The sequence below is a fragment of the Anabrus simplex genome, chromosome 12 (genome assembly GCF_040414725.1).
Source record: "Anabrus simplex isolate iqAnaSimp1 chromosome 12, ASM4041472v1, whole genome shotgun sequence".
In the NCBI taxonomy this organism is placed as follows: domain Eukaryota; kingdom Metazoa; phylum Arthropoda; class Insecta; order Orthoptera; family Tettigoniidae; genus Anabrus; species Anabrus simplex.
This window is the reverse complement of record NC_090276.1, coordinates 96,788,445-96,801,928: the sequence shown is the minus strand read 5'-3', so window position 1 is coordinate 96,801,928 and position 13,484 is coordinate 96,788,445. Positions and strand designations below refer to the sequence as shown.

Genomic DNA, 13,484 nt, shown 5'->3' with positions numbered 1-13,484 from the left:
GAGATAAAGAAACACAAATCAAAATTAAAATTATGCACTGAAAAATATTATTGTCTGCAGATGCGTGCTCTTGTTCACTATTTGCAAAATTTCAATAACCTAGGCACTAAAGTTTCTAATTTAAAAAATATTTTATGACCGGATGTTTCGAGATACAGCGGGGAGGGATCGAACCGTGTGTCATTTCCAACTGAATCTTCACTGAACACTGTGTTACGCATGTAGGCACTGTTGTCATTACTGCCTGCATCACGGCCTACACTGTCTTCATTTCCGTCACTTTCCGAATCAGCATCACTGTCACTTTCACTAATGACAATACCACGAGGTTTATTATACTGTGGAATGTCATCGCTACACTCACTTCCTGTCTCTGAAATAACATCACCAACATCATTATTACATGACCGTGATATAGTTAGTTACATCTTCATCAGACTCAATATAGTCGTCATTGGCATAGAGTCTGTTAATATATTCAGCTAAATCGTCATCATTCTCGAACACATCGCGCGCGGCAGAGGCGGCCATGTTCCTACTCACAAACTTTTACGGTGTACGGAATATAGGTCGCATTGATAAAATCATATCTCCGTAAATAAAGCGATTGGCGCGATAGTTGTTGTAGATTTAGAAACTACAGGTTCCGAAGAGTCTAGATCACCTTCATTGTGCTGCTATATGTCCGGAAACTAAGAACTACAAGCAAATACAAAACTGCTTGCGTAAGGAGCGCTATTGCGTTCCCGGCAATTTTCGCTCGCTCGCCGAGGAACGCTTTTGCGCTCTCTGGTATTCTAAAGGTTAAGCACATCTGCACTGGAATTGCTTATGGTTCAGAAGACAAAAATGCCATCAGAGTGGGAAGGATGCTTCAAGAAAACCTACTCTGAAAAGCTGCTGTTGCATGAGAAACAAGCTACAAGGAATGTTTTATCACATAACTAACAGGTTGTGTGCAAATGTTGTTGTGTAATATGATATACTTTCGGGTAGATTGCTAGAGGGAAGGGCAAAATGGGTGTCATTATCAAGAAGGGAGGAGCATGCTTTGAATTTGACTCGAAATTTTTCTCGGGGGCGAAGGGCGATTACTGATAATCCACATCAAAGGTTGGCACCTCTGGAGCATTCACATGACTCATTCATATGAGCATATGATCAAAGACTCAAAGGGCTCAAAATACTTGTTAATTACTTATCATAGTATAATATTATCAATATAAGTATATAACATCAAACATGAAAATGGCACAGTTATTATCACCATCCTGAATAAACTGCAAGAGTTTTGACAACATGGGCATATATCATTATATTTATGTAACACCCTGTATTTCTGGAACTTGAGATTCCACCCTTGAAAAATATGGTTTGAGTATCATCATTTCTACTGTAATACGACTTATTACTGAAAAACATAATTTTTCAAAAATTAATAATTTGGGCATTCATCTCCTTGTACAGTTACCCTCAGCTAGAATGCATAATTAGGAAAAACTTTTGTTTCTTGGAGTTTACTTTGACAGATATGTGTGTGTGTTCCAGGTGCTAACAGTGAGGGTGATATCGTTGTTCTGGACATAGGCACCCCGCTACCTCCAGACTACAGTCCCAAGTCTTCTCAATTGTACATGTTGTCTCACAAGTCTGAGGTGATAAGTCTGGCCTTCTCCATAGAGACTGGGATGTTACTGGCTGCCTGTAGTGAAGGGCTGGCTGGGTGGAAAGTCGGAAGCAAGGAGCTTAAGAAACTCAAGAACACGTCAGACAAGTATGTTGATACTTTTTTTTTTTGCTAACTCTTGTGAACCCTAATTTCATGTAACTTTCTTTCTTTTTTCTTGATACCATTGTTCTTAGAACTCTCTCTCCTGAGATTAGTGTTGTGCATTTAACCCATATGCACTCAGCTGCCATGTTTACTGACACTGATAGGAATCCACCAACTTTCTAGTATGCAGCATTGGTGTTGTAGATTGTAGTCAAAATGGCTTCAGCAGGACTGTTCCAAAATGCCACAAGTCTGAAATTGCCTATCTGCAACGAATAAGGTAGTGTAATAATAATGAGAAGAAGAAAAGAAGCCTTATTTGATAGAGTTAGCCCTCGACAACTCTTCTTTCCTTCTTTCTTTCTTTCTTTCTCCACTTCTTTTCCTAAAGAATAAAGAAGGAGAAGAATAGAACAATAAGGAGCCATATTTGATCGAGTAAGCCCTCATTAACTGTTTTTTTCCTGTCTTTTTCCTAAAGGAGAATAAGATGAAGAAGAAGGAGGAAAACTAATAGGTCATATTTGATTCAGTAAGCCCTCAGCCATTGTTCTTTTCCATTACTTTTCTTAAAAGACAAGGAGGAGGAGGAGGAGAAGAAGAAGAACCAAATAAGCCCTCGGGTACTGTTAGTTTTCTTTCATTTTCCACAGCCTTTCCTAAAGAAGAAAAAGGAGAAGGAAAGAAAAGGAAGAAAAGAATAAGCCATATTTGATCGAGTAAGCTAGCACACCTGTAGGCCTTTGCATCCAATACAATGTTCAATTTAACCTGGCAGGCTTCATCTTCAAATAGGAATACAGTGGAACCTCGATTCTCCATTTATGGAGGGACAATGAAGAAAGAAAAAGAAAAAAAAAAAAAAAAAAAACGCACAACACATGAGCACAGAAAATCTGGGAATGAATGAAAACCATCAACAATTTGGCTAAACATCACAAAAATGAAATGTGTATAATTATAATCTTACAAACACTCCTAAACCAAACCAAACTACAGCCCCAATGGGCCCTTGTCTGCCAAGTGACTGCTGCTCAGCCCGAAGCCCTGCAGATTACAAGATCAGTGTGACGAATCCTCTCAGCCGTTATTCCTGGCTTTCCAGACCGGGGTCGCCATCTCACCATTAAATGCTCCTCAGTTAAAGGTAATAAAGTAGGCTGAGTGCACCTGGAACCAGCCCTCATATCCAGGTAAAAATGCCTGATCTAGCCGGGAATCCAACCCGGCCCTCTGGGTGAGAGCCAGGCAAGTTAGACCGCGGGACTGGCTTCAAACATTAAATACCGGTACGTGAGTTAAAAATCTCGATATGTTATATTCATAAGAAACTAAGAACTTCGTAAATTGTACTAATGTTATATTAAGGTAAGGGTAAGGGTGGATTCTGCCCGAAGGAAGGTCTGAACCTCCGCAGAGGTGTGCCTGAGCTGGAGTTTACGTGCGGTAGGGTGGCCAGTTCCTTTCCACTACTCCATTCCCTTACCCCCCACCAACAGTGCGTGGCAACCCATCCAGATCTTGACCATGCCCAATGTTGCTTAACTTCGGAGATCTAACGGGATCCGGTGTTTCAACATGGTTACGGCCGTTGGCTAATGTTATATTCATTACAAGATATTCAGTTTTACTGGGCAGACTTAGTCAGTTTTCCTTGATACTTCTTTCAGTTCAGTAACTTTGATTTTTGATTTCGGATTTTTGAAGGGCGGAAAAAAGTCCATTCGGCACTCCATGTTGTACGATGTCGGCATGTAAAAGATCTCTGGTGATACATTTGGTATTTACCCGACAAAATTAATTCAATCTCAGCCATAGAAGCCCAAGAGAGATCCGGTTTACTCTGTCTGCCATCTAGCGGACCTAGAGTAAAACGGAACGTCGAAATTGACGAGCAGACAGTCAGATGGCGTCAAATCGAAATGTCTGCACACGGTAGCTGAGGCCATACGATTATTATTATTATTATTATTATTATTATTATTATTATTATTATTATTATTATTATTATTATCAGCCAAACTCTTCAGAAAATCTAATAACGCCAAGCTAAACAACAATCGACCACAAATAGTTTTTAATTCTCTAATCTAATAAAATAAAGCACATTAGATACAAAAGCGCCCAACATGATGGCAAAATTCCTTCCTTTCTTAATCTTCCATTGTAATTTGGTTACCGGTGTACTGTTTGTAGTCAGTTTCTGAAATCTCCTGCCGGGTAAATTAGGCCTGTCACTAATCACAATCAAATTGGAAAAAGAAAAAATATAATCAAATCTTCAGAAATTACAGTTATTAGTGTCCTTGAGCTCAGCTGGAAAGCGCGCTCACTGCACAAGTCAGTACTTGTGGGAAATGATACAAACTTTTTAAATGTAACGTGCACAAATAAAACGACTGGTTTTTATGACATTTTAACACAAAAACATACAATTCCCAGTCTTATATTAAGACCAAAACAATAATAGGCAATCCCAAGACCTCTCATGGCTTTTTTTATGTAAGGTGCAACATCTGTTCTGGTCTCAAAAACATAATTGTATACAAAAATATTAAAGTACTAGATTTGTGTCCGGCTCCATGCTGGCCTTTGGTCACAGGGGTCCCGGGTTCGATTCCCGGCAGGGTCGGGAATTTTAACCATAATTGCTTAATTTTGCTGGCATAGGGACTGGGTGTATGTGTTGTTGTCTTCATCATCATTTTGTCCTCATCACGACGCGCGGGTCGCCTGCGGGCGTCAGATGAAAAGACTTGCATCTGGCGAACTGAACTTGTCCTTGCACACTCCCAGCACTAATGGCCATATGCCATTTCATTTCACTAGATTTGTGTTAAGAAAGCCCAGTGACTATACATTGCCCTGAGGGAAGTGGCGATAAACCTGTTCGGCGATGCAGTAAAAAAAAGTAAAAATATAAACATTGAACCCTGGACATAATGTGGACATATTACAAGTATGACCATTTCCTTCTTCAAGTAGAGCTGTTCAAATGAACTGCGACTCCTTCCAGTTGTTGTGGCCACTCTCTGCTTTATGATTTCCAAGGATCAAAATGCAGTGCTAAGATGATCCATTATGAAAGTTCACCGCCGTTCGTTTTTCCAGTCTAATTATCGCAATGATGGGGCATTAACGCCAAGATCTATAAGTATGCCGTAGAAGTCCTTTCATGAGATACAGTTTCTTGAAATACTCTTCATCGAGCATTTAGCGTTGATGAGACTGAAATTTCTGGACGGTTGATCCGGGAAATAGTTTCTTCGAGGAATGGATAATGCGGGATTTATACAACGTGATTTAATTAGGATGCATGCGGGATCACACAAGTTGAATGAATAGTCCAGGAAACTGTAGTTTCCGGGGACGGATAATCGAGGTTCCACTGTAGAATCATTTCCGTTGGATACGTCGAGATAATTGATTTGGTTTAAGCAGACCCGTACTGTTTTAACTTTATTAAGTATAACAACTTGAAACCCATGAAGGGCATAGAAATGCCCCACCACAACAACATTAGATAATTGTTAACCAGTCCGTGGTTCAGGCGGCAGCGCGCCGGCCTCTCACCGCTGGATACCGTGGTCACTCCACGTGAGATTTGTGCTGGACAAAGCGGAGGCGGGACAGGTTTCTCTCCAAGTACTCCGGTTTTCCCTGTCATATTTCATTCCAGCAATACTCTCCAATAACATTTCATCGGTCATTCATTAATCATTGCCCCGGAGGAGTGCGACAGGCTTCAGCAGCTGGCACAATTCCCATCTTTGTCACTAGATGGGGGCTTCAGTCATTCCATTCCTGACCCGGTCGAATGACTGGAAACAGACTGTGGATTTTCATACACACTTTTTACAGGATATTGGACATATCTTAAATGATATTCATGTTTGAACTTAAATGTTATTGTATTGTTTTTAACCAGTTTTTTGTGAGGACATAAAAAGCTTTATATAAGGTCTTTTTCAAGGATGTGGTTTTAATCTGTAAGCTGAAGAAGATAATATTAACTCTCGAAACATGTACTTATATGTATTTATGTATTTGACGTATAGTAAATATTCTAGATTTTGAGTTGTATTGATAATGTGGACCTTGAAATAAGTAATAACTTTTAACACTCTTGCTACCATGTTCGTAGATTTTAGGATCGTGCTTTCCCGAAAATTGCCAAGCTCGTAGATTTTAGGGATCGTGCTTTCCCGAAAATTGCCAAACTCGTATTTTCTATGCGATGGCTCATTTAATCAAATGTTATTTTGCTAAGCAGTATTTCTGCGGGTCTGGACATCAGGGGGTTTATGCCTCGTAATGTTAGTAAAAACAGTGAGCAAGAGATGACACTCCAGTTGACATATTTTCAAGGGTACACTGTCCCCGTTTCTACCATCAGGGTAATTTGCCCCAGACTAGTCAGCCGCTCCCAGCAGTGCTCAGTTTGAACTATGATAAAAAAATGCCCTATAAATACATACACCCTGGATTTTGATGGGGAACATATAATTATATGGACATGGTGAGGTCAGCTAACAGCTACAAATAAAGCAAGGCGAAGCATGACGTCAGTTTTGGAGGAAAATCTGTTTATTAAAGTAAACAAGAAAAATATTTTAAAAAATAGCAAATATCAAATGATCCAAATTTTTACATGAGTCAGAATTTTTCTTTCAGCTTGATACAGTCCATCTTGAGGATCATAAATATATAAAAAATGTACAATGTATGCCAACACATACTTAACATATCAAATCAAATCTTGAAGTTAATTCATTTTAACATATTGGCTTGCGAGCTCGCATTACACACCTGGCTTTATATTTGTTAACACCTTCAACTGTACATGAGTACATTTCCCTTTCCTGTACACTTGACCTTGCGCAAGCTGTTGGGTTAGCTCGTTCCTACCGGCGTTACGCTCTAGTTTCAAGGTTCATATCTGTTCTAACAGTTTCTCTTATGCATGCCTATTCTCCTCTTTAATTCCTTCTTGTGCCTGCCTAATATTTTCTTTCACCTGTTTTATGTTTTCTCGTACCTGCCTATTGTTTTCGTCTGTCTTTTCCTGTGCTTGCCTAATATTCTCATCAGTCTTTTCCTGTGCCTGCCTAATGTTTTCACTTATCTTCCTGTTGTTCTCCTCCAACAACTTGCTAACCTCCTCTAATGTAGCCACTATTAAACACTTGTATAGAGACATATGGGAATGGCTGTCCTTGAGACATAGAGACCTAGTCATTCAGTCGAAAGAGTCAACAAATAGCTAGTGCCCTCACGTAAAATATTCAGCTCACTTAACGATAATCGCATACAATTTGGAAAAATAAATAACCTGTGCCGCATAGGTTTTAGCAGAGCTGAATATAAAGAAAACGATGAACTCTATCTCACTGTTATAAAAAAAAATTTCCTCAAATCTTGACGTCTCTTGAAAATAATAATAATAATAATAACAATAATAATCTGGTCACTTCTATCTCGGGCGCCATGCGTCATGCCCTTAATTCTACAGCCTAACTTGAACAAAAATGAAAAGGAATACCTCCCGACAGGTTTTCTTACTTCAAAATATACTTGGAGCAAATAAAAACTTACCCTGGTGGGTGAAAATATCAAATCTCTACTCTGCTATTCGGTTACCTCACATACTTTATATGCTTCAACACGCTTTGGGACATATAACCGGTCTGAATTTACCGTGTCATGTCGACCATCCTATTGTCAAATTTTGACATTGTAGCCTCGCTCTAATAAGACTTAAAAACACTCATACTAGGCATAGCCTTCCGTATGGTAAAGGTACCGAGCTCGATAGCTGCAGTCGCTTAAGTGCGGCCAGTATCCAGTATTCGGGAGATAGTAGGTTCGAACCCCACTGTCGGCAGCCCTGAAAATGGTTTTCCGTGGTTTCCCATTTTCACACCAGGCAAATGCTGGGGCTGTACCTTGATTAAGGCCACGGCCACTTCCTTCCCACTCCTAGCCCTTCCCTGTCCCATCGTCGCCATAAGACCTATCTGTGTCGGTGCGACGTAAAGCAACTAGCAAAAAAAAAAAAAAAAAAATGGTAAAGGTAAAATGGTTTTATTTACTTTGCTTATATGAATTTACATTTTACTTTCACCTTTTGCTTATCCATATTTTGGATATCGTGGATTCCACTTTCAAACCTAATTTAACTTTAATTAAGTACCACGTTCCTCGCGTCGTTTGCATCCGATAAAAATGGATACTTCGACTTAATCGAAATACAAAACACAATAACCTCATACATTGGGCAAGCAATTCGTATAACCACCGTGTCCAAAATACCGAAGAGGTGTGAGAAGCAAAACAAAAGCCACGCGTTGGCTGCGCCCCTTATAATCCCCTGTTTCTACCATCAAGCTAATTTGCCCCAGACTGGTCAGCCGCTCCCAGGGGTGCTCAGTTCGAACTATGATAGAAAAATGCCCTAAAAATACATACCCCCCTGATTTTGATGGGGAACATATAACTAATATGGACACGGTGAGGTCAACTGATAGCTACAAATAAAGCAAGGTGAAGCATGACGTCAGTTTTCGAGGAAAATCTGTTTTTTTTTTTAAATAAACAAAAATATATTAAAAAATAGCAAAAGTCTCAAATGATCCAAATTTTTACATGACTCAGAATTTTTCTTTCAGCTTGATACAGTCCATTTTGAGATACAAAAATATAAAAAAAAATGTACAATGTATGCCGACACACATACTTAACATAAATCAAATCAAATTTTGAAGTTTAATTAATTTTAAATGGGCGAGTTGGCCGTGCGGTTAGGGGCGCGCAGCTATGAGCTCGCATCCGGGAGATAGTGGGTTAGAATCCCACTGGCGGCAGCCTTGAAGATGGTTATCCGTGCTTTCCCATTTTCACACCAGGCAAATGCTGGGGCTGTACGATAATTAAGGCCACGGACACTTCCTTCTCATTTCTAGGCCTTTCCTGTCCCATCACCGCCATAAGACCTATCGGTGTCAGTGTGACGTAAAGGAAAATAACAAAAAAAAAATTTAATTTTAACACATTGACTTGCGTGCTCGCACCATGTACCTGGCTTTATATTTGTTAATACCTTCAACCGTAGATGAGTACATTTCCCTTTCCTGCATACTTGACATTGCAGTGGGGATCCCTAACCTTAAGAAAGGCCATGATTTAATGTGCAAAAAGGGAGACAAAAACTAATCTAACTGTACAAAATATAACATGCTGAGTTGTAAAACATCCTACCCAAAAAAATATACACCTCGAATCATGAGCGCAACAAAACACTGTGGAGTGGAACCACACACAATAATGGCAAATATACACAATCAAAGAAACAAAAACACGATGCCATATTTTCCAGGGCTCACCAAGAAAGCATGCAACATTCACGCAACTGTCATTCACTCTAAGCCTCGATGGAAAATATAAGGAAACATAATTTTAAACTTCAAGCAACACATCCTATTCAGCGTAGGTTCCTGAAACAAATTACTTGACACAAAATCAATCAACTGGTGGACTTTATAATGACACGCGCAAATCGTGGATTCTTGAAATAAATTTCATGACACAAATTCATAAAAAATAACAGAGGAGGCTTTAACTTTCAACACATAATTCAACATTGGTTCCTGAAATAAATCACATGACACAAATGTTTCTCAGCGCGGTTATATCACAAAAGGAAAACCAAATGAAACGTCGCGATATAAAAATCTTGTCTACTGCAACACGTAGTGACATGGACCAAAACCAATGAAATCATCACGAAGCATAGGCCGTTAAAATAAACTCCTCTCGGTAGACGCACATATCACCCTCGCCAACACGCGGCGGAATGACTCATAAAATAAAGCAGCAAATGCCAAACTCACAGGGTCCAACCCTTTTACATATGCTGCTCAACAGTCTACCCGAGGCAAGTCACAAAAACATGAAGATGCAAGCCTTTCAAATGAGGAACGTGTCCTCTTACTCATAATCATACTAAGCCATATAACTTGTCCCAAAGTTGCCAAAACTGAATAAGTATATGAAATTATGTCGTCTAACATTCGCTCGCATGAAAAGAAATACGACCGCGCTGGTCACAAATTAAAGCACTTGCACTCGTAAAGCTAAATTGAATAATAAAGTGGCCAACTCTGTAATAAATATCATAATCTGAAACTAGGAAATTGCCACATAGACAATCGATCATGTCTGAACATCTGAAAGTTACTGACATGTCTCAATCTTACAACTCGAGAAACTCGTATTATTAATAATAATAATAAATTTTACAGAAAAACCAATTCTGACTATTCAAACTCTGGATACGAAACTGGGTTCAAGGAACTCTTGAATCAATGACTAATTTACTCTCATCTTGATATTCAAATAGTTGTGAAGATGGCACTATCAAAATTTGTGGATCCAAATTCCACCCTCACACACTCTCATTCACACATCATGCAATAAATCCCAGAAAATGTGACGGCATGTTTCCATACGCTTTGAGCCCCCCTTAGTACTTTACTCTAGTCCTTCCTGACTTTAATTAACATTTTTATTTACATTTAAGCTCCGAGACATACATTGCGTCTAAAACATCAAAGCAAAACAAATCAAAACCCTGTGCAATTCCCTTCCAAACTTTCTCTTCCTGAGATACATTATTTCCTACTTTGACTTTCTGAACCCTTGAATTTAGAAAAGTTTTTATCCAACGTGTAACCCTTACGTCCAATCCTATTCCCTCCAATTTCTTTAATAATACTCCATGTTCCACTCTATCAAAGGCTTTGGAAAGATCTATGGCTATGCAATCTAACTGACCTCCTGAATCCAACTGATCTGATATGTCTTGCTGAAATCCCACCAGTTGTGCCTCACAAGAAAATTTCTTTCTAAATCCATACTGGCTCCTCATGAACCAATTTTTATCATCACATATCCCTCTGATGTACTTTAATATTAAACTCTCCAGTATTTTACAAACTCTACTGGTCAGGCTGATTGGTCTGTAGTTCTCTGGTTTCCTTTTATCACCCTTTCCTTTATAAATTGGTATTATTATAGATTCCTTCCATTCCTTTGGTATTACACTATTATTTATGACATAGTCAAAGAGAAATTTTAAATAAGGCACTATGTACCACCCCATTGTCTTTAATACTTCCCCAGTAATTTGATCACTTCCTGCTGCTTTTCCATGCTGAAGCAGTTGGATTTCTCTGAAAATATCTTCGTTTGTGAATGAGAAGCTTCTTGTTTCCCTCTGTCTCTCTCCCTCTCTATCTTCTGTTTCGGTTTCCAACTCTTGACAATCATCTACTGAATCTCTAAATTTCCTACTAAATAGGTTTGCTTTCTCAGTATCTGTTAAATAGTGTTCACCCCCTTCTTCCACCATTATAGGAATTTGGATTCCTTTTCTTTTTTGATTCCTGATATATGAATACAGCTTTTTCCATTTCCCTTTGTGGTTATTACCCTCTTGAAGTATGCCATTCATATAATTCTCTTTTGCTTCCTTTTTCACTCTATTCAGTTCCCTCATTAGCTGTTTTCTAGTTTCTCTACTCTCCCTACCCTCTTTGATTTTCCTGTTTACTATTCTACATTTTCTTTTTAATTTTCTTATTTCCCTTGTATAATAAACAGGGTCTGAGGTCATTTTACCCTTCTTAACAGGTACAAATCTCTTCTCTCCTTCTCAAATGATTCCTTTAAATTTAGCCCAAAGTGTATCCATGTTACTCCCTTCACTTATCCAACAACTGAATTGTGATTTAAGGTAAGTCCCAAATTCATCAACTTTAGTTTTTCTGTACAATTTCTTGTCTTGTGTGACCCTCTTATTAAGCCTGTTTGGTACAAGTCCTACATCCATTATTACAGCCTAATGTTCACCTATTCCTTCAATTACCTCAGTTTTATCAACAATTTCCCATGGTTTAACCAAGAATACATCTAGTAAGTTATTGAGACGAGTCGGTTCTTGTACTACTTGTGTAAATCCTCCCTCCCAAATTAACCTATTTGCCAGTTTCTGTTCATTGGCTTCACTTGCAGCTCTATTCCATTCAACTTCAGGCAAATTTAGATCTCCCCCAATTATTACCATATCATTATTATTGTTTTTACGAGTATAATCTATTATTTTCTCAAAGATTTCCATGTCTCTTTCCTCTATTCCAGGCCTGTATGTTCCTATAATTCCCACCTCCTTCATATTATCACAAACTAATTTTATCCCTAATATTTCATCCCTTTCATCGGTAAACCATTCATGTGAAAAGTAAGTTTCCTTCACCAGAATAAACACCCCTCCCCTCCCTTTTTATCTCCTCGGTCTCTACGATAGACTGTGTACCCTTCTGGAAATACTTCTCTATTACCCACCCCTTCTTTCAACCACGATTCCACTCCTATCACCACATCAGTCTCATAAGATTCCATCAATGTACCGAATTTTAATTGTTTATTTACTACACTTTGACAGTTTACCAAGAGCAATCTCAGACCCCCTTCCTCCCTAAAACTTGACTGTTGCAATTGGGTAACTTGAAATTCCTTACTATTCTGAGTTTCTTTTTCTAGTTGACTGAGCCAGCTTAAGTACAGCTGGCTCTTTCTACTAGTTTTCCTGGTCAGTATTATAACTCAAGGGAGTTGCCTGTTTTACTGTACATATCTTAAGATTAATAAAATCTAGAACAATATTTGATATCTTTCGTTTACCTGAATTGTTTAGATGGAGGCCATGTTTTGTATAACAGTATCTCTCAAAACTGCTGCATTCAATAGCCTGAGTATTCCGAAAATGTTTACAAATTTATTTTTTTTTGCTAGGGGCTTTACGTCGCACCGGCACAGATAGGTCTTATGGCGACGATGGGATAGTCAAGGCCTAGGAGTTGGAAGGAAGCGGCCGTGGCCTTAATTAAGGTACAGCCCCAGCATTTGCCTGGTGTGAAAATGGGAAACCACGGAAAACCATCTTCAGGGCTGCCGATAGTGGGATTCGAACCTACTATCTCCCAGATGCAAGCTCACAGCCGCGCGCCTCTACGCGCAGGGCCAACTCGCCCAGTTTTACAAATTTTAACAATATCTGTATTGACCTTGTCCACTTCAATGTTCACACACGAGTCTCTACTCAAATCATGCCTGTGGGGCACGTTCACTACAAAAACGTTAGTGTGGGTCAGCTTCCCTAGTGTATGTTTAAGTTGTGATCTTACATTCTTGGCGTCGTCGTGAGCTACGTCGTTCGTCCCACCGATGATAAGCACTGCATCGCCACTCCCGAAGTTCCTAGTTGCTGCTTCTACATTTTCCACAACACTGCTGATAGAAGCTCCTGGATATATTTCTCCGGTTGCTGCTATATTCTCGTTGTTAATCACTCCCGCAATTCCCCTTCCTTGGCTATCACCAAACACAGCTATCTTCGCTGATTTAGGCTTAACTGGGTCTTGAATCTGAATTCTAGGTCTAAATTTTAAACTCGGCACGGCAACGGCAGCGGATCGCGATGATTTGGTTTCACGCGCGCGTGCTTAATTGATTTCATAGGTTAGTTTGTATTTTGTCGCGTCTGGTTAAATTACGGAAAGGCTATTATGAAAATTTATAGTGAGAAAGGTATAATTTCTCTACCGGCGCTTTAAGTGTGTTTTCATCATATGTACAGTACGGTATAAGTTAG

The 13,484-nt window shown here is 39.1% G+C and overlaps 1 protein-coding gene across 1 annotated transcript in view; it reads left to right on the top strand.

The window, feature by feature from the left end:
• The window catches only part of LOC136884542 (leucine-rich repeat and WD repeat-containing protein 1), a 112,719-nt gene that overhangs the window by 47,763 nt on the left and 51,472 nt on the right, over positions 1-13,484 (top strand). Inside the window, exon 4 of the mRNA XM_067156793.2 lies at positions 1,549-1,774. Coding sequence (XP_067012894.1) covers positions 1,549-1,774 — 226 coding nt within the window. The remainder of the gene's footprint in view (positions 1-1,548; positions 1,775-13,484) is intronic.